This window comes from Chrysemys picta, chromosome 20 (genome assembly GCF_011386835.1).
Source record: "Chrysemys picta bellii isolate R12L10 chromosome 20, ASM1138683v2, whole genome shotgun sequence".
In the NCBI taxonomy this organism is placed as follows: Eukaryota; Metazoa; Chordata; order Testudines; family Emydidae; genus Chrysemys; species Chrysemys picta.
The window spans coordinates 3,062,740-3,083,524 of NC_088810.1; the positions used below are offsets into that span (position 1 = coordinate 3,062,740).

General features: G+C 64.0%; 2 protein-coding genes across 4 annotated transcripts; both read right to left on the reverse strand.

Annotated features, from left to right (window-relative positions):
* Positions 1-1,675: 1,675 nt before the first annotated feature.
* KCNN4 (potassium calcium-activated channel subfamily N member 4) lies at positions 1,676-15,858 on the reverse strand. Of its 3 annotated transcripts, none has more exons than XM_065574762.1 (9): positions 15,821-15,858; positions 12,009-12,104; positions 9,328-9,737; positions 8,418-8,547; positions 8,217-8,327; positions 7,554-7,678; positions 6,754-6,823; positions 6,134-6,311; positions 1,676-4,645 (listed from the first exon to the last, which is right to left on the reverse strand). In XM_065574762.1, the coding sequence occupies exons 3-9, from the start codon at positions 9,729-9,731 to the stop codon at positions 4,638-4,640; spliced, it is 1,026 nt and encodes a 341-aa protein (XP_065430834.1). In that variant the 5' UTR covers positions 9,732-9,737; positions 12,009-12,104; positions 15,821-15,858; the 3' UTR covers positions 1,676-4,637. The 3 variants fall into 3 exon arrangements, with proteins under 3 accessions (XP_065430834.1, XP_065430833.1, XP_065430832.1); XM_065574761.1 differs by lacking the exon at positions 15,821-15,858 and adding an exon at positions 14,478-14,842 and having other exon boundaries at positions 9,439-9,737; XM_065574760.1 differs by lacking the exon at positions 15,821-15,858 and adding an exon at positions 14,478-14,841 and having other exon boundaries at positions 1,677-4,645.
* On the reverse strand, positions 14,883-20,261 carry LOC135976883 (uncharacterized). The gene is made up of 2 exons (XM_065574637.1): positions 20,239-20,261; positions 14,883-16,098 (listed from the first exon to the last, which is right to left on the reverse strand). Exons 1-2 carry the CDS (start codon positions 20,259-20,261, stop codon positions 14,883-14,885), a joined length of 1,239 nt encoding a protein of 412 aa, XP_065430709.1.
* Positions 20,262-20,785: the final 524 nt, after the last annotated feature.

The following is a 20,785-nucleotide window of genomic DNA, read 5'->3' on the forward strand; positions in this document are numbered from 1 at the left end:
AGCCGGCATCCCTCACATGCCTGTTCACAGTCACGGTGCCCCTGGTGCAAAGGGCAGGGTGGTCGTGTTTCACAGCCTGGCTCTTTTGCACAATAGCTCACATTCACCGCTCGCTCTTGTGCACAGCATGGGCCTGCCGTGTCTCACACCCTGGAGCCTTCACAATCCCAGCTCCCCTTGTGCAAAGCGTGTGTCTTCCCTCACTCACATCCTGGATCCCTCACACACCTGCTCCCAGTCACAGCACCTCTTGTGCAGAGCTCACTCTGTCTGTCTCCCAGACCCTCAGTCCCACGCAGGGCTGCTCGCACTCAGAGCTCCCCTCGTGCAAAGTGTGTGCCTTCCCTGTCTCACATCCTGGATCCCTTGCATGCATGCATGTTCACAATCACAAATCCTTCCATCTTCTGCAGCTTGGGTCTTTGCACGCCCGCTCACAGCTGGGGGTGCCCTGCCGCAAAGTGTGGGCCTGCGGCGTGGATTGTTCCCCAGTGGGGATCTCCTCAAGGCAGTCGCGCGCCGTGTGTGACCCTTCGGGTGTGTGACCCCCTTGCACTTCGGAGTTGGGGGGGCCCCCACAGGCAACCTGCGGTACCGCCCTGCGGCCACCAGGTGGCGCTGTTGTCCACCCATTCCCAGCCCCCCAAGTGGTGTCTCCTTCAGTCAGGGGACAGGGGGTTGAGTCCCTCCAGGCAGGGCCGGATTAACTTTTTGTGGGCCCGGCACCAAACATATTTGTGGGCCCCCATTGGGGAAACAGGGCATGTGATGGGGGCGGTCCGCAGAGCGAGGGGCCGGTTGGGGGCAATGAGACGCAGCGCAGCAGGAGTGGCCCCACTCAGCCCAGCACAAGGGCACTGTTTACAACCCCCAAAGTGCTGGGGGCACACTGTCCCGCCCAGCCCTGTGCTGCCAGCGTGCCCCTTCCACACCCGCCCCCCTGCCCAGTGCCCTGCCCTTATGCCAGCGCCCCCTCACCCAGAAACTTCCCCCACAGATCCCTATGCCCAGCACCCCCTGCTTAGAGACCCCTCCCGCTGATATCCCACCACAACTACACAGCACCCTGCCCAACTCCCCCCCACAGATCCCCTGCTGTCCAGCACCCCCTTCACAGTCCCACCATCACAGCTGTACAGCGCCCCATATTCCGGAGGGAATTCTGCAGCAAATTCTGGGCATCATATTTTAAAATTCTGATTTTTTTAAATAATAAATAAATGTGGAGGCTCCACCATGGCAGTGGGGAGCACAGGCCACTGGCTGCCTGGAGGTGGGAGATCACCCTGCAGCCTTCCCTCTCCCCTGGGACAGGGACTTGGCAGTGAGACTGAACCTGACCCTGACACAGCACAAGGGCCAGGCCTGCCCCAGAAACACCCTGGGGCCCTGCCCCTTTTGCGCCAGGCTCACCAGATGTGGGCAGGGAGTCTCAGCCCGGCAGCAGGATCCGAGTGCAGAGGGACTTAGTGTGGGGGATCCAGATGGGGGTAAGAGGGTTCTGGGGGGGGGGTAAGAGGGTTCTGGGGGGCAGTCTGGGTGCAGGCACCTCAGTGGGGGATCTGGATGCACAGGGAGGTGCCAGGTGCAGGGGCTATGGGAGTCTGCAGGGGGGATCAAGTGAAGGTGGTTGGCGCTTGGGTGGGGGGAGTCTGGGTGCAGGGGAGGTGGGGTTGTTGTACTTAAAGTACTGCACAGGGTCTTTTCAGGGGGAATAAGGCAAACACCACATTTATTGGTAATACATGCATCAATCAACCCTGTATCATATGCATATGATATATATTACACTCATGCACTCACACACACACACACACACAAACACCCTCCGTCTTGTTGATGTTACCAACGAGTTGCTCCCTTAACTTCTCTGGCCAGGTGAGTGAGTTAGGGGAGGGGTGGAGCCGGGCTTCTGCCAGTCTGGATCAATGCTCCCATGTTGACAAGACCCAGGGTCCTCTGCAAGACACCTCACATTTATAGCAGCTTCCCTCTCATGCCAATCTGTACCGGATGCAAAATCTGCGTCCATTGGTCCTTTGTGCTGCTTCCTTCTGGGTGCTGTCCCAATGCTGTTCAAAGAGGGTGTTTCCAAAAGAAGGTGCTTGCTTCTAAACACCCCCCAGGCCGTCAATATGTCTGCTCTCCTTTAGTGAGCCCACTTGACAAGTTTGATTTTCCTTGGGTCTGGCTTCCATCCCCTCTCCAACTAGCTGTCTGGAGGTGCTGCCTTCCACGCCTTGATCATTCACACATCATTCATTCAACACGGCAATTGATTAAGGGAGTGTGGGGAGGGGGAATCTTATTCTACTCCTAGCAAAAAGACATTTTTCTTCCTTAGGGGCTATAACATTATACCAAAGCTTAACACAAAGTTTTCTAGAAGTTTTTCTACGTAGGGATCTGATACAAAGTTCCTATATCAAAGGACTCGATACAAAGTTGTATGAAAATAACTTAATACAGGGTTATATGAAGAGGCATAATACAAAGTCATATGAAAGTCATGTGAAGATGCTTAATACAGAGATTTATCTACAGGGTTCATTTGGGTGATGGGGGGCTGGTGTGCGGAAGGGGGCAGCTGAATGGGAGGGAGATTTTTGGACCCAGGGCAGCCGAACTCAGAAGTAAAGAAGAGAGGCAGAGGCGGGCACATGGGCAAACGGTTCTTTTATTTCCAATGCAGCAGCTGTGTCTGTAACCATCAGACCGACGGGAGCCAGCGCGCCAGGCGCTGTACGGCAGCACGTCTGGGCATCCAGCACCCCAGGGCCCCCGCGCCAGGCGCTGTACGGCAGCACGTCTGGGTATCCAGCACCCCAGGGCCCCCGTGCCAGGCGCTGTACAACAGCACGGCTAGGCATTCGGGGGACTATGGGGGTCCCTCAGTCCCCCCCAACCCGGATGCCAGCCACTGGACAAACCCAAACCCCAAAGCTGGTCCCTGCCCCGAAGAGCTGATGGACACAAAACGCCCCCCAACATCTCTGCAGGGTAATTCACACCCTCCATCTAACCCCACTGGGGCTGTCATGTCATGTTAATTGAGGGGATTCCAGTTCCCCCCCCCCCCCCACACACACACTTCCGATTCCCATTTTTGCCTGAGATGTTCCCGACTCTAAGCCCAAATGGCTAGACAGGCCCCTTTGCCCGGCGCTGAGATGCAGCCACCTCTGGGGTGGGGCACAGGGGCTGTTTATGCAGGGACCCCACAGTGCTGAGATGCAGCCATCTCCAGGGGGTTAGGACAGCACGTGAGGGAGAACTGAAGCTGCAGCGGGGAGTTTAGGGAAGCAGAAGGGAATCACGGGAGCGGGGCTTTGTCCAGGATGCCTGGGTCCACGCCCTGAGTCTGGGGCGGGAGGGGGAACGAGGAGGGCCCTAGTGCCCACAAGGGGCTGAGGCCTCGGGTTTGCCTCTTGGCTGAAACGTGCAAGGCACCGACATCCCCTGCATTAAACCCCAAGCTCAAGGGGCCGTTCCTGCCCTGGCTATTTCGTGGTGCTCCAGGCTGGGCAGCGACAAGAACCGGCCTTGGACGCGCCTGGTGCTGTACGCACGGCCATTTGCCCCAGGTGAGGGTCGTGCCCTCCATGGTCTGCTTCCTGGGCACTTGGTGCGAGCATGCACAACCTTATCTGAAGAGGGGAACCGCTCTCTTTCACACTTAGCCCCCTTGCACACTGAGCCGCCACCTGTCATGACACCCATGTGCTCTGTATTTCACATTTCTAGGGGCTTGCACGGCTGCTCATGATCCCAAAGCCCCTTGTGCAAAGCAGGTGCTTTCCAAGTCTCGTACACTGGGTCCCTCACATGCCAGAGCCCCTGGTGCAAAGCATGCATCTGCCGTGTTTCACAGCCAGCATCCCTCACATGCCTGTTCACAGTCACGGTGCCCCTGGTGCAAACCAGGGGCTGGTCGTGTTTCACAGCCTGGTTCTTTTCACAACGGCTCACATTCACCGCTCGCTCTTGTGCACAGCGCGGGCCTGCCGTGTCTCACACCCTGGAGCCTTCACAATCCCAGAGCCCCTTGTGCAAAGCGTGTGTCTTCCCTCACTCACATCCTGGATCCCTCACACGCCTGCTCCCAGTCACAGCACCTCTTGTGCAGAGCACACTCTGTCTGTCTCTCAGACCCTCAGTCCCACGCAGGGCTGCTCGCACTCAGAGCTCCCCTCGTGCAAAGCGTGTGCCTTCCCTGTCTCACATCCTGGATCCCTCGCACACCTGTTCACAACCACAAATCTACTGGTGTGAAGCACGTGCCTTCCATCTTCTGCAGCCTGGGTCTTCGCACGCCCGCTCACAGCTGGGGGTGTCCTGCCACAAAGCGTGGGCCCGCGGCGTGGATCGTTCCCCAGTGGGGATTCCCTCAAGGCAGGCGCGCGCCGTGTGTGACCCTTCGTGTGTGTGACCCCCTTGCACTTCGGAGCTGGGGGGAGCACAGGCAACCTGCGGTTCAGGCCTGTGGCCAACAGATGGCGCTGTTGTCCACCCATTCCCATCCCCCCCAAGTGGTGTCTCCTTCAGTCAGGGGACAGGGGGCTGAGTCCCTGTAGGCCCCTATGGGGCAGGCACCCCCTGGACCAGGGTCTGGGCTCCAACGCCGGGTCAACCCCTCCTCACCGGCCTGCGGAGCAGAGAGAAACGGAGCCAGAGGTTAATCTTGCCCCAGGGGGAACCAAAACGAGGGTCCCGGCCCTTTAAATTTCACACCCCAGCCCCACCCTCCCCCCCACACACTAAGGGGTGGAGAGGAAAAGGGGGGCTTGTGGAGTCGCAGGCACAGCTGGTGTGGGGGGAGCCCAGGGCTGGGCTGGCAGGGGCTGCGGGTCGGGAGTGGGGGGCTCCGGCAGGGCTGGGGGGGAGCCCCGGGCTGGGCTGGCAGGGGCTGCGGGTCGGGAGTGAGGGGCACCGGCAGGACTGGGCTGGCAGGGGGCTGCGGGTCGGGAGTGAGGGGCACCGGCAGAGCTGGGGGGCGGGGGCTGGGCTGGCAGGGGCTGCGGGTGGGGAGTGAGGGGCACCGGCGGAGCTGGGGGGGCCCAGGGCTGGGCTGGCAGGGGCTGCGGGTGGGGAGTGAGGGGCGCCGGCAGAGCTGGGGGGTGGGGGCTGGGCTGGGCTGGCAGGGGCTGCGGGTGGGGAGTGAGGGGCACCAGCAGTGTTGGGCTGGCAGGGGGCTGTGGGTCGGGAGTGAGGGGCACCGGCAGGGCTGGGGGGGAGCCCAGGGCTGGGCTGGCAGGGGCTGCGGGTCAGGAGTGAGGGGCACCGGCAGAGCTGGGGGGGAGCCCAGGGCTGGCCTGGCAGGGGGCTGCGGGTCAGGAGTGAGGGGCACCGGCAGAGCTGGGGGGGGCAGGGCTGGGCTGGCAGGGGGCTGTGGGTCAGGAGTGAGGGGCACCGGCAGGGTTGGGCTAGCAGGGGGCTGCGGGTCGGGAGTGAGGGGCACCGGCAGAGCTGGGGGGGCCCAGGGCTGGGCTGGCAGGGGCTGCGGGTCAGGAGTGAGGGGGCACCGGCAGAGCTGGGGGGGAGCCCAGGGCTGGCCTGGCAGGGGGCTGCGGGTCAGGAGTGAGGGGCACCGGCAGAGCTGGGGGGGGCAGGGCTGGGCTGGCAGGGGGCTGTGGGTCAGGAGTGAGGGGCACCGGCAGAGCTGGGGGGGGCAGGGCTGGGCTGGCAGGGGCTGCGGGTCAGGAGTGAGGGGCACCGGCAGAGCTGGGGGGGAGCCCAGGGCTGGCCTGGCAGGGGGCTGCGGGTCAGGAGTGAGGGGCACCGGCAGAGCTGGGGGGGGCAGGGCTGGGCTGGCAGGGGGCTGCGGGTCGGGAGTGAGGGGCACCGGCAGGACTGGGCTGGCAGGGGCTGCGGGTCGGGAGTGAGGGGCACCGGCAGGACTGGGCTGGCAGGGGCAGCGGGTCGGGAGTGAGGGGCACCAGCAGGACTGGGCTGGCAGGGGCTGCGGGTCGGGAGTGAGGGGCACCGGCAGGACTGGGTTGGCAGGGGCTGCGGGTCGGGAGTGAGGGGCACCGGCAGGGCTGGGCTGGCAGGGGCTGCGGGTCGGGAGTGAGGGGCACCGGCAGGACTGGGTTGGCAGGGGCTGCGGGTCGGGAGTGAGGGGCACCATGCCCACCTGTCTGGCTGTCCTGGGGCTGTAGCAGCCACGGCTCCTGTGGTTGTTTGGCCTCCAGGGCGGCCGTCACCAGGCGCGTCAGCGCCTCCAGCTTCTGGTCCAGGGCGTCGATTCGCTTCTCCAGGCCCCGCTGGGAGGTGCTAAGCCCAGTGCTGAGGTCGCAGAGAATCGTCTGCACCTGGGGGGGGGGAGCGGACAAAACCCCGGGGCATCGTGGGAAAGCGGCCAAGGGTCAGACGCCCCCCTCCCCCCGCTGAGGCTGAGCCTCGGGGTGGGGGAGGGAGATGACGTGAAGCCCCTGGAGGGCAGCAGCGCCCCACAGCCTGCCCAGCTGGTGCCCCTCACTCCCAACCCACAGTGCCCTGGACCACTGGACCCCAATCCCCCCCAGAGCTCAGGAGAGAACCCAGGAGTCCTGCCCCCCTGCTCTAACCCACTGGACCCCACTCTCCTTCCAGAGCCGGGGAGAGAACCCAGGAGTCCTGGCCCCCAGCCCCCCATCCTGGCTCAGTCCCTGCAGTTTCTACCTTCCTGTCCCCGAGCAGGGGGCTGTGTGGGGCTGGGTTACTTAGGGGCCCTGGGAGGGGGAAGCCAGGCTGGGACGTGCAGGCAGAACTCACCTTCGACATGTCCACCAGGGCGTTAACCTGATCTCGGAGCTTCCGGTGCCGAATCCGGACCTCCCGGAACCTGCAGCACCGGAGAAAGAGCTCAGCCGGTGCCCCTCACTCCCGACCCGCAGCCCCCTGCTGGTCCAGCCGGTGCCCCTCACTCCCGACCCGCAGCCCCCTGCTGGTCCAGCCGGTGCCCCTCACTCCCGACCCGCAGCCCCCTGCTGGTCCAGCCGGTGCCCCTCACTCCCGACCCGCAGCCCCCTGCTGGTCCAGCCGGTGCCCCTCACTCCCGACCCGCAGCCCCCTGCTGGTCCAGCCGGTGCCCCTCACTCCCGACCCGCAGCCCCCTGCTAGTCCAGCCGGTGCCCCTCACTCCCGACCCGCAGCCCCCTGCTAGTCCAGCCGGTGCCCCTCACTCCCGACCCGCAGCCCCCTGCTAGACCAGCCGGTGCCCCTCACTCCCGACCCGCAGCCCCCTGCTAGTCCAGCCGGTGCCCCTCACTCCCGACCCGCAGCCCCCTGCTAGTCCAGCCGGTGCCCCTCACTCCCGACCCGCAGCCCCCTGCTAGACCAGCCGGTGCCCCTCACTCCCGACCCGCAGCCCCCTGCTAGACCAGCCGGTGCCCCTCACTCCCGACCCGCAGCCCCCTGCTAGTCCAGCCATGGGCTCCCCAGTCCCCTCCCAGAGCTAGGGAGAGAACCCAGGAGTCCTGGCTCCCAGCCCCCCTGTTCTAACCCACTAGACCCCTCCGCCCTCACCCCCAGAAGCCGGGAGCGGACCCAGGCGTCCGGGCGCTGTCATTCACCTGTGGATGGCCGCCAGCAAGCGCCTGTGATGCGTCCGGACTCGGCGCCCGGCCCTGGCCTTGGCCTTGCTGTGTCTGTGGAAGAGCCAAGCCGTCTGTAGGACGTTCGCTGCCGAGTTCCTCATCTGGGAGGGACACGGAGTCATGTCAGGATCCTTCCCACAATGCACCGGGCCAGCAGTTCCCTGCCCTACCCCCCCGCCCCACCTGGGGCCCATGGGCTGGGCTTTTAGGGTGGGACCTGAACTCTGAGGTTGCTCCCTATACTTCCCACAATGCACCTGGGCCACAGGGTTGGGCACTTTCCCACCATGCACCGGGTCTTACTATTCCCCTGTCCCACAATGCACCTGGATTTCCAGGGCTTGGCCACTTTCTCACAATACCCCTGTGTCAGTCTGTGCAGGCCAAGCAGCCCACGGGGGCCCAGCCAAGCCCCACCATGTCGGGGGGGGGGGAGCGGGGGGGCGTCAGGGCCTGGCTGGGGGCGGGGGGGGTGGCATGGGGGGCCCTGCCTCCTCCCCCCCCCAGCAGGCACCGGGAGCGTTTCCCATCCCCATCCACAGAAGGACATTTGGAAAACAGCCACGTCCCCGGCGCTGGGAGGGGAGTGAGGTCAGAGCAGGGGAGTCTGGGGGCCCGGACGCCTGGGTTCTGCCCCACCTCTTTGGTGCACTGTATGTCCATCATGAAGTTGTGAACATGTTTCTCCGCCCGGTTGAACTCCAGTTTGTCGGCTGCCACTGCCACCAGCAGCGCCGTGCAGCCAACGCCCTGCGGCAGAGACAGGGGATGCGATTAGCCAGGCAGGGTTCCAGGGCAGCACTAGGGGGCGCTGTGCTGCAGGGGGGGCACAGCCCTTACCATGATGCCGGTCCACAGACAGACCAGCCGGCCGCACACCGTCACTGGCACCACGTCCCCGTAGCCGATGGTGAGGAAGGTGATGGGGATTAGCCAGAACGTCCCCTCCAGGTGCCCTGCTCCGTTCTCCCTGCAGCATGGGGGGCAGAGAGACAGCGTCAGAGACCCCCCCACTGAGCCTGCCTTGCCCCCGCCCCCACAATGGCCAACCTCATTATTTTGAGAGAGCCATAAAATATCAGGGTTGGAAGGGACCTCAGGAGATCATCTAGTCCAACCCCCTGCTCAAAGCAGGACCAATCCCCAGACAGTTTTTTCCCCCCGTTCCCTAAGTGGCCCCCTCAAGGATTGAACTCACAACCCTTGGCCTTGGTTTAGCAGGCCAATGCTCAAACCACTGAGCTATCCCTCCACTCCAATGCCCCTGGGCCTTCTGCCTGGCTGCTTTCCCAGCATGCCCTTGGGCCTACAGCGGGAGCTCCTCAACCCACAATGCACCTGGCCGCTTGGCCCCTTTTCCATTCACCTTCAATTGCCGGCTTTCCCACCATGCCGCTGGGCCTTTGGCCGCTTTCCCATGATGCACCTGGCCTTCAGTAGCCTGCTTCCCTTCGATTCACTTGGGCCTTTGGCCACTTTCCCATGATGCACCTGGGCCTAAATTAACCTGCTTTCCCATGGTGCACTTGGGCCGTAAGTTGGCCCCTTTCCCACAATGCACTTCGGCCCTGGACCACTTTCCCACAGTGCACCTCAGCCGAAAGTTGCCTGCTTTCCCACGATGCCCCAGGGCCCTCAGCTGCCTCCATCCCTGGGGCCAAGCCTGCTCTCCCACAATCCGCTCGGGGCCTACGTTGGCCGCTTTCCCAGCCTGCCCTGGGGCCCTTGGCCGCCCCGCGCCCGGCCACACCTCTCGCAGACGGACAGCACCCAGGAGGCGGTGAGCCAGAGCCCCAGGGTGAGCACCAGCAGCACGCGGCCGGGCTGGCCGTTGACCAGCAGACGCAGGACGAAGGGGTACCGGAAGCGGATCTGGTTGAGGGAGCCGATGGTGCGGTACGAGGCGTCCCCCAGCACGTGGCTCTGCAGCAGCGCGGCCCGCGGGACCAGGTACAGCCGCAGGAACATCATCAGCGACAGCAGCATCTCGGCCCCTGGCAGGAAGGACGTCGGGGGGCCCAGCTCGGGGGCCAGGCAGGGGGAGCCCCCCGTGGGGAAGGGGTGCAGGGCGCAGACCAGCAGCTCCAGCAGGATCAGGCCCAGTTTGGGGCCGCTCACCGCGATGCGCCAGTCCTGGAGCGAGTTGTCCAGCATGAAGAGCTGTGGGGGGAGAGAGAGGGAGAGCATGGAACCCAGGAGTCCGGGCTCCCCCCCGGCCCCCCCCCCCGGCTCTAACCCACCAGGCCCCACTCCTCTCCCGGAGCCGGGGAGAGAACCCAGGCGTCCGGGCTCCCCACCGGCTCTAATCCACCAGACCCCACTCCTCTCCCGGAGCCGAGGAGAGAACCCAGGAGTCCGGGCTCCCCACCGGCTCTAATCCACCAGACCCCACTCCTCTCCCGGAGCCGGGGAGAGAACCCAGGAGTCCGGGCTCCCCCCCCCCCCCCGGCTCTAACCCACCAGACCCCACTCCTCTCCCGGAGCCGAGGAGAGAACCCAGGAGTCCTGACTTCACCCCTCTCTCTCTGTCACGGTTTCTCTCTTCCATTTTCACTTTCTCCATCTTTCTTGCCCTCTCTGGGATTTGCCCCTGCCTGGGGGAGGACCCTCCGTTCAATGGAGCAACCACCGTCCTCCCGGCCCCAGCTCCGGCTCCTGGGGGTCTGTGGGGAGCTCAGCCCCACAGCCAGCTGCTGCGGGTGGGGGCCAGTAACAGCCCCCCACTGCCCTGCCCCCCAGGGACCATCAGGGCAGGGGCAGGGAGACCCAGAGCTACTCTCCCATTAGTGGGGCCCAGGAGTGGCTGGACCGGGGTGCGGGGGGGGGGGGGAGAGCGGGAGTGTGTGTGTGTGTGACCCACTGCTGGGGGGGCTGAGCCCTGCTCCGTGTGTTTACGTCTGGGCCCAGAGGCGTGTGCAGGTGACTCACAGCCGGGATCTCTTCACTCCCCTGGGGCGGGAAACTTCCACCCTCGCAAGATCAACCTCCCGTTTCCGCCCCACAGGCGGCTGGGACTCCAACACCGTGGGCATGTCTGTGTGTTTGTGTGCGTGTGTGTATTTCTGTGTGTGTGTCTGTGTGTGTGCGTGTCTGTGTGTTTGTGTGCGTGTGTGTATTTCTGTGTGTGTGTCTGTGTGTGTGCGTGTCTGTGTGTTTGTCTTTGTGTGCATGTCTGTCTCTGTGTGCGTGTGTCCGTGTGTGTGACTCTGTGTGTGTGTCTCTGTGTGTGTGTGTGTGTGTATCTCTGTGTCTGTATCTTTGTGTGTGTGTGTGTGTGTGTGGGAGAGAGAGAGCGTATGTGTGTGTGCAGCAGGGACATAAACACCCAGCCCACAACTCACAACCCCGTCACCCACCAGCAGCCGAAGCAGCTAGAAAAGCCCAAACTCAGCCTGATCTGGGGAGATTAGATGGAATCTGCCCCCAACCGACGGAAAAATAGTCAGTGAGCGTTTTCTGTCACTGGTGTGGGGGGTTGGAGTGGGGGCTGGGAGCCAGGACTCCTGGGTTCTTTCCCCGGCTCTGGGAGGGGAGTGGGGTCTAGTGGTTAGAGCAGGGGGGTAGGGGGATGGGGCAGGACTCCTGGGTTCTTTTCCCGGCTCTGGGAGGGGAGTGGGGTCTAGTGCTTAGAGTGCGGGGAGGGGCCTGGGAACCAGGACTCCTGGGTTCTTTCCCCGGCTCTGGGAGGGGAGTGAGTCTAATGGTTAGAGCAGGGGGGTAGGGGGATGGGGCAGAACTCCTGGGTTCTTTCCCCGGCTCTGGGAGGGGAGTGATGTCTAGTGGTTAGAGCAGGGGGATGGGGCAGGACTCCTGGGTTCTTTCCCTGGCTCTGGGAGGGTAGTGGGGTCTAGTGGTTAGAGTGCGGGGAGGGGCCTGGGAACTAGGACTCCTGGGTTCTTTCCCTGGCTCTGGGAGGGGAGTGATGTCTAATGGTTAGAGCAGGGGGGTAGGGGGATGGGGCAGGACTCCTGGGTTCTTTCCCCGGCTCTGGGAGGGGAGTGGGGTCTAGTGGTTAGAGTGCGGGGAGGGGCCTGGGAACCAGGACTCCTGGGTTCTTTCCCCGGCTCTGGGAGGGGAGTGAGTCTAATGGTTAGAGCAGGGGGGTAGGGGGATGGGGCAGGACTCCTGGGTTCTTTCCCCGGCTCTGGGAGGGGAGTGATGTCTAGTGGTTGGGGGGGGGGGGCGAGAAGAGGAGCCAGGACTCCTGGGTTCCAATTTGACTTGGGAAAAGCTGGTAAGGAGGTGGCTACTTTAGAGCCAAGAGCTCAGAGCAGCTGGGGGGAGCTTCAGTCCCAAACAGGGGAACCCCAAATGTGCCCCCACCCCACCCACTGAAGGGGAGCCTTCTTGGGGGTGGGGGGAATTAAGGGCAAGCTGGGGGGACGTTCCTAGGACCCTGGCCTGGCCGACATTTGGGGGGAGGGGCCTTACCTGGATCTCCTTGACGTGGAAGGCGAGGATGACGCCCAGCAGGGCGGCGGTGGAGAGCGAGAGGAGGCATTTCACCAGGAACAGATACGCAAACCACTGAGAGGGGGAGAGAAAATGGGAGTGAAACCCCCTGAGCCAGCCAGGCCCTGCCCTGGGGCTGGATGGGAGCCAGCGCCCCCTAGAGGGGAGAGGCCCCGAGCCCCATTCCCGCCCCAGCCAGGGTGGGTGGGTCTGGGGTGTTTGACCCCCCGGGGCGCTGTAGATCTCAGTACAAAATCTCATTGTTCTTTGTTATTGACCCAGGAAAGCGGCCGCCAGCCAAGGCCGATACCACAGCCTGGCCCCAAGGGGGTGGGGGGTGGGGATCGTCCCCCCCCCCGTCCCAGACGGCTGCCTCCAGCCCAGCTCAGATCGCAGCCCCACCCTGAGCAAACACGGCGCTGCCGGGCAGGTGGAGGGTTTGGAGTGAGGCCAGGAAGAACTTGGGGATTCGCCACAGAGAAGAGGGCAGGGTGCGGGCAAGGCCGCTTGGAGAGAGGCGGGCGCAGGGAACCCAGAACCCAGCCCTGAAAGAAGCCCGGAGTCCGGACTCCCAGCCCCTCCCTCTGCTCTAACCACTAGACCCCACTCCCCTCCCAAAGCCAGGGAGAGAACCCAGGAGTCCTGGCTCCCAGCCCCTGCTCTAACCACTAGACCCTACTCCCCTCCCAGAGCCAGGGATAGAACCCAGGAGTCCTGGCTCCCAGCCCCCCCGCGCTAACCCCCAGACCACCCTCCCCCATTCCCTGTACAATGATTTATCGATCTCCTTCCGTATGAAGCTGCCACCTCCTCCGTCCCTATCAATATTTATCCTGTCACTGGCCCAGAATCAACACCCCCGCTGAAGGGCGCGATTGTGTTGGGAACAATCGGAGCAGCCAGTCTTGGCGGCTTCTTGCAAATGGGGCTGGATGGTGCCAAGAGTGGGAGCGGGATGGCCAAGGTCTGCATCGGGAGCTGGTGCCCAGAGAGACATCAAAATGATCACTGCTTCGTGCCTCAGTTTCCCCACTAATTCCTCCACCCTGCTCCCTGCAGCACAGCGCCCCCTAGCGCCACGCGGGGGCATCGGGACCAGCCCTGCCTGCCAGGTGAGAGCCCCCACCCTGCTCCCTGCAGTACAGGTTGTTTTTGCACCGTCTCCGGGTTCCCGCCCAGACATGCCCACAGAAGGGAGGGTTCTGGGAGAGGGCCCAGAACGGATCCAGGGGCCCGTTCCAGACACCGAGCCAGGATGCGCCCACGGCTAACTGCTGGGAGGGTCCATTGGCTGCCGGAGAGTTCCAGCCGTTAGCCAAACCCCACCGAGATTCCAGAGCAGGGAGTCAGGACTCCTGGGTTCTACAGCAAGGGACAAGATGAGAACCCAGGAGTCCAGGCTCCCAGGCCCTCCCCCCTGCTCTAACCCACTAGAACCCACTCCCCTCCCAGATGTAGAGATAGAACCCAGGAGTCCGGGCTCCCAGCCCCCCACTCTGACACTACCCCCCCCCCCCCCAGCATCCCTCCCCACAATGGCCCGTGGCTGGTGGCTGGTTAAATAAATGATTTGAATCATTAAGTTTCTGCAGCCTGGGGCTTGTGCCACCAGGCAACAAATTCCAGCACGTGGCGGCTAGTTCCGGGATGGGGCTCTGGGTCTGGAGTGAGGGGCACCGGCAGAGCTGGGGGGTGGACCCAGGCTGGGCTGGCAGGGGCTGCGGGTCGGGAGTGAGGGGCACCGGCAGAGTTGGGGGTGGGGAAGCAGGGGCTGCGGGTCGGGGCTGAAGGGCACCGGCAGAGCTGGGGGTGGGATAGCAGGGGCTGCGGGTCGGGAGTGAGGGGCACCGGCACAGCTGGGGGTGGGGAAGCAGGGAGGGCTGCGGGTCGGGAGTGAGGGGCACCGGCAGAGTGGGGGGTGGGGAAGCAGGGGGCTGCGGGTCGGGAGTGAGGGGCACCAGCAGAGCGAGGGGTGGGGAAGCAGGGGGGGCTGCGGGTCGGGAGTGAGGGGCACCGGCAGAGCTGGGGTGGGGAAGCAGGGGCTGCGGGTCGGGAGTGAGGGGCACCAGCAGAGTGGGGGGTGGGATAGCAGGGGCTGCGGGTCGGGAGTGAGGGGCACCAGCAGAGCGGGGGGTGGAGGTAGCAGGGGCTGCGGGTCGGGAGTGAGGGGCACCGGCAGAGCAGGGGGTGGGGAAGCAGGGGCTGCGGGTCGGGAGTGAGGGGCACCGGCAGAGCGGGGGGTGGGGAAGCAGGGGCTGCGGGTCGGGAGTGAGGGGCACCAGCAGAGCTGGGGGTGGGGGTAGCAGGGGCTGCGGGTCGGGAGTGAGGGGCACCGGCAGAGCTGGGGGTGGGGAAGCAGGGGCTGCGGGTCGGGAGTGAGGGGCACCGGCAGAGCGGGGGGTGGGGAAGCAGGGGGCTGCAGGTCGGGAGTGAGGGGCACCCTCCTACCTTGCAGCCCCCGAACCAGGCCAGCTCCGTGTGCAGCACCATCAGCAGGATCCCCCCGAGTGCCAGGGCCAGGCCCCAGCCCGCCAGCTGCCCCTCGGCCTTCAGCAGCCCCTTCCGCAGCTGCAGCCGCCGCAGGTTCTCGCCCGGCGCCCCCGGCACGGGCAGGACTGCGGCTTCGGGGGGGTTCTGCTTGACTCCCATCTCATGGGCGTAGGGGGGCACGGGCAGGCAGGGGGCGAGGGACCCCCCGGCTGGCCCCCATCGCTGGCGCTTCAGCAACCAGCACGCAGCCAGTGTGACACCGGGGGGCACAACCCCTAGGCGGGCTGGCAGGGGCACGGAGCAGAAAGGGGGGGAAATCGAGGGGGTGGGGAAGGAAGGAAGGAAGGAAGGAGGGGGTGAGAGTCACTGCAAAAGGCCGGGCGGCAGAGAGAAGGGGGTGACTGGCGAGAGACGGCACGCGAGCGAGTCAGCCTGGCAGAGAGGTGCTGGGACCGCGGGAACGGGACAGCCCCAGACAGAGACGGTGGAACAAAGGGAGCGGGTGAGACCGAGAAAAGGAGGGAATTTGGAAGAGATGGGCAGAGAGAGAAGAGAATGGAGGGAGTGTAGAAGAGAGAGAGATGGAGTGATAACAAGATAGAAGGAACGTGGAAGAGAGACAGATGAAGGGGTGTTAGGACAGAGGGGAGGTGGCAGGGGTGAGTGGAGGGAAGGTGGCAGGGGAAGATCAAGGGAAGATGACAGCGGGCAAAGGGAAGGTGGCAGGGGCGGGTGGAGGGTAGAAGTACGGAGGGAAGGTGGCAGGGGCGGGTGGAGGGTAGAAGTAGGGAGGGAAGGTGGCAGGGGAAGGTGGAGGGTAGTAGTAGGGAGGGAAGGTGGCAGGGGAAGGTGGAGGGTAGTAGTAGGGAGGGAAGGTGGCAGGGGCGGGTGTGGGGTTGAAGTAGGGAGAGAAGGTGGCAGGGGAAGGTGGAGGGAAGGTGACTGCGGGCAAAGGGAAGGTGGCAGGGGCAGGTGGAGGGTTGAAGTAGGGAGGGAAGGTGGCAGGGGAAGGTGGAGGGAAGGTGGCAGCGGGCAAAGGGAAGGTGGCAGGGGCGGGTGGAGGGTAGAAGTATGGAGGGAAGGTGGCAGGGGCGAGTGGAGGGAAGGTGGCAGGGGAAGATCGAGGGAAGATGACAGCGGGCAAAGGGAAGGTGGCAGGGGCGGGTGGAGGGTAGAAGTACGGAGGGAAGGTGACAGACCCAGACAAGCAGGTGAAGGGCAGCAGGTGGAGGGAAGAGGGAGAGGGAGAGGGTGGCAGGCGGAGGGGTGGAGCGGGGGGATCCCCAGCCGGGCAAGGGCACCTGGCAGCTGCTGGGTTCGGCTCTGGGTCGCTCCCTTCTCTGCCCCGCCGCGATCTGGCCCCTGGGTGCGGCAGGGCAGGGTGAGGGTGAGGGTTGGCGGGGAGGGGAGGGACTTAAAGGAGCAGCAAGTGTCCTGGGACGAAAAGGGGCGGGGGAAGGAGCCCAGGGCTGGGCTGGCAGGGGCTGCAGGTCGGGAGTGAGGGGCACCGGCAGAGCTGGGGGGCAGGGCTGGGCTAGCAGGGGGCTGCGGGTCGGGAGTGAGGGGCACCGGCAGAGCTGGGGGGGCGGAGCCCAGGGCTGGGTGAGGGGCTGCAGATCGGGAGTGAGGGGCACCGGCAGGGCTGGGGGTGGGGGTGGCGTGGGACCTGAATCCCAGACCCCGCCCCCCAGGAACGGGGGTGGGGAGGGGGAGGGATTCCCCTCCCACCCCCTGTCTCGGGGGTGGGTCCGAGCCGGGGAGGTGGCTGGTGAATTCCTGAGTCATGGGCAGGGTGGGGGTCTCTGAAGGGACAGACCTGGCTTGGAGCCCAGGTGGGAGGGGCTGGAATCTGCCCCCTGCCCTCCCCATCTCCCTCTCCTTCCCCAGCCTGGGGCGGGAGGGGGGGTCGGATAGTTTTCAAGGAAAGGCTCCGTCCAAGCCACAGACTGAGCTCCTCCCCCCAACACGGCTCTGCCGGTGCCCCTCACTCCCGACTCGCAGCCCCTGCTAGCCCAGCCCTGGGCTCCCCCCCAGCCCGGCCGGTGCCCCTCACTCCTGAGCCGCAGCCCCTGCTAGCCCAGCCCTGGGCTCCCCCCCCAACCCTGCCGGTGCCCCCCAAGAAGGAGGTGACTCACCCCCAGCCCCTCTCAGCCCCCCCCAGCCCCGCTGGGCTCTGAGTCACCAGGGAGGCTGCCACCCCTGACTCAGCCCAGGCACATCCTGTGGCATCCCTGATTTCCCCGGCCGCCCCGCCCTGCGCCCCCCTCCCCCACACACACACCTGGGACGGGCTAGGGATTTGTTCCCCTGTATACACAGCCGCCCTGCCCCAGAAGCAGCCGCATCTCAGCACCGGGCGAGGTGTCCCTGTATAAGAACATAAGAACGGCCAGACTGGGTGAGACCAAAGGTCCATCTAGCCTAGTATCCTGTCTTCCGACAGCGACCAGTGCCAGGTGCCCCCAAGGGAATGAACAGAACAGGAAATCATCAAGTGATCCATCCCCTGTCGCCCATTCCCAGCTTCTGGAAAACAGAGGCTAAGGATACCATCCCTGCCCATCCGGGCTAATAGCCATTGATGGACCTATCCCCCATGAACTAATCTAGTTTCTTTTCTGAACCCTGTTATAGCCCCAGCGTCCCACCCCAGAGGTGGCTGCATCTCAGCGCCAGGCGAGGGGGCCCTGTATAACCAGCCCCTGTGTCCCATCTCAGAGGTGGCTGCATCTCGGCACCGAGCGAGGGGGCCCTGTATAACCAGCCCCCCCGTCCCACCCCAGAGGTGGCTGCATCTCAGTGCCGAGCGAGGGGTCCCTGTATAACCAGCCCCCCCCCCACCCCAGAGGTGGCTGCATCTCAGTGCCGAGCGAGGGGGCCCTGTATAACCAGCCCTCGTGCCCCACCCCAAAGGTGGCTGCATCTCAGTGCCGAGCGAGGGGGCCCTGTATAACCAACCCCCCTGTCCCACCCCAGAGGTGGCTGCATCTCGGCGCCGGCTGAGCACTGCTGAAGCTGTGTTACATGAGCGGCAGCCAAGGTGCCCTGTCATGGTGAATAAGGGAGCTCCGCTAACTGGGAGGAAGAGAAAATATGATTCATAAAGGGACGGGTGAGCCGCAAACGGCTATTTTCAAGAGCGACGGGAGGGGTCGGAAATCAGCCTGGATCCTGGGCTGGAAAATATGAGCCCTTCCCCTGATAGGGAGAAATCCCTGCAGTCCTAGCAGCTGCACGGGGCCCAGGGGGAGCCCAGAGTTGGGCTAGCGGGGGGCTGCAGGTCGGGAATGAGGGGCACCGGTGGAGCTGGCGGGGGAGTCCAGGACTGGGACAGCAGCAACCCCAGGTGCTCCCCCCATACGTGCCCCGCTCACCTCTTCCCAGAAGCCCTTGGGGAACTGAGAGTTGTGACATGGGGTTTCTGGACTCTGTTTCTTTCCGAAGGCTCAGGTCTGGCTCATGACCCTCAGTGGCTTCCCCTTGGTTCCTGAAACCTTCCCTTCCGCCCTGGGCAAAACAGGAACCACACACAGGGGTCAGGGACGATGGATGTCTAGCTTTCTTCCCCAGCTCAGCTTCCCATTGGCAAGTCAGGGCCACGCTCTCTGCCTCAGTTTCCCTCTCTGTACAATAGGGATAATGATCCTGTTAGACTGTGAGCGCTCGGGGCAGGGCCTGTCTCTGGCTGTGTGTGGGCAGCGCCTGGCACGACGGGGCCCAGATCCCAGTTGTGCCTGGTGACACCACTGAAATGCACAGAATTATTCATTTCTCCTCGGCAGGGATGGGAACTGGCGGAGACCCCGGGGACGGTTCGGGCTTATTTAGTTACACACACAGTGAGGGAGCTCAGAGATTTCACCTCCAAACAGAAAAAGTTACACACACAGGTTTCAGAGTAGCAGCCGTGTTAGTCTGTATTGTTCTTTTTACACACACACACACACACACTCTCTCTCTCGCTCTCTGGTTGAAAAAGAGCCCCCCTTCTGCTTTGCAATCCATGCATAATTAAAGGAGAATCTTTCTCCAGGGAGAGGGAGTGCGGGGCATAGGATGTCCCTTTGCCATTTTAAATCTGGCATGTGAAGAGCCCCTGAAAGACCCGAGCGGCCGAGAGTGGGAGCGAGGGAAGGGAAAGGTCCAATAGAATCGAGTCTAAAGGGACGTAAGGACATCCAGGAATTAATTTGGGCTTTAAATAAAGCGGCTTAAATCACATACGGGAACAGGACATGCGGCTTTTCCTCTCTAGGGGCTGCAGGCCCTGATCCGGTTCCAGGACAGGGGACTGTCAGGCCCAAGGGGGCGGGGAATGGGACTCGGGGCCTTTCCCCTCTAGGGGGCGCCAGCCCCCATCCGGCCCCAGGTGTCAATACATTAGTCTAAGGTCTGCATATGGCTCCCCCTGGTGTCCGCATCTGGAAGTGCAGCTGCCCTGGCTCCAATCTCCTCTATTTCATTTCCTATGTAAGATTTTTCTTTTAAGGGACATTTTCGTGGGGGGCAGATGCTGGCTCAGAAACGCTCAGAGCTCGACCCCTCTGTGTGTCCCCGGGGCCGGCACCGCGCAGCCAGCCGCCAGCCCATCCCACAGAGGAGGAAACAAACACCGAGAGTTTAGGGGCGAATTACTTGCCCAGAGTCACACAGCCGAGCTGTGGCTAGAACGCAGAAGTCCTGGCTCCCAGACCATCCTCCAACCCATTAAACCGCAATCCCCAGGCTGGGGGCGGGGTGGGTTTAGTTCTGGCACTGAGCGGGGGAACCCAGGCGTCCTGGCTCCCAGTGCCTCTTGCTTTAACCACTAGACCCCACTCCCTGACTTCCCAGGCCAGTGTTTGAATACCCAGCTCGCTCCCTTGGCAGCGAGCAGGGAGGATGCGAGACTTTGTGGCTCAGGAAAAGAGGATACAATCAAGTCTAACCCCAGGGCTTCGTCCCATAATAACCCAGCCGTCCTCGTGACAGAGTCAATTCAGCCGGTGTGCGAGTAGAAGTGAAAACTGGACGGCAAAGCGCTTGCCTTCAGTGATGAGCTGTCAAAATCTTAACAACCGGATCCCTCCTCACCCCATGAGGGGGTCGTGGCCTGCGCCCGTCCCCCGGGACTCCTGCCCCATCCACTCCCCTTCCCTGTCCCCTGACTGCCCCCCCGCCCCATCCAACCCCTCCTCTCATTCCTGATGGCCCCCCGGGACCCCTGCCCCATCCAACCACCCCTTCTTCCTGTCCCCTGTCCACCCCCGGAACCCCTACCCCTGACTGCCCCCTGCCACCCCATCCAACACCCCCCTCCTTCCTGACTGCCCCCCGGACCCTTGCCCCCATTCAATCCCCCGTTCCTGCCCTCTGACCGCCCCGACCCCTATCCACCCCCCCACCCCGACCACCCCCCTGAACTCTATCCAACACCCCCTCCCTGCTCCCTGCCCCTGCACCGCACTGCCTGGAGGTGGCTGGTGGTGCTACAGCCGTGCCGCTCGGCTGGAGCTCCGGGTCAGGCCGAGCTCACAGCCCACCGCCCAAAGCATGCGCCGGCGGCGGGGCGAGCTGAAGCTGTGCGGGAGGGGGAACAGCCGGGGACTAGGCTCCCCGGCCAGGAGCTCAGGGGCCGGGCAGGAGGGTCTTGTGGGCCACCGTAGTGGGTGCCCACCCTGCCCCTAAGAGCCAGAGGGACCTGCCGGGGGGTGAGGTGGGGAGTCCCAGTGGTGCTTACCTGGGGCGGCTCCCAGGAAGCATCCGGCAGGTCCCTCTGGCTCCTAGGGGCGGGGTAGCGTAGCTAGGGGGGACCAGGGGGTTACCTGCCACGGCATGGGCGGCCCTCCTCACACCCCCCCCACCCCAGCTCACCTCCACTCCGTCTCCGCCTCCCTGGGCCTGAGCGCGAAGCCGCCCCTTGCTTCTTAGCCCTCCCAGGCTTCCCGCGTGAACAGCTGATTCGCGGGAAGCGGGAGGGGGGAGGGGAAGCGGGGCGAAGCGTTCAGGGGAGAAGGAGGAGGTGGAGGCGCAGCGGAGGTGAGCTGGGGCCGGGGGTGGGGCGGGGAGTTGCCGGAGCTCACGGAGTCAGCGCCTTAGGCGACACTTTAAATTTAAAAGCCCTTTTAGAACCGGTTGGACAACCGGCTCCAGCTAAATTTAGCAACCGGCTCCAGCTCACCACTGCTTGCGTTTTAATCACAGAGCGTCGGAATCCCACACGGGCGCCCCCACGCCCCCGAAGGTCCCTTGTTCCCCAGATCTAACTTCATCTCCTGCCAGTGATT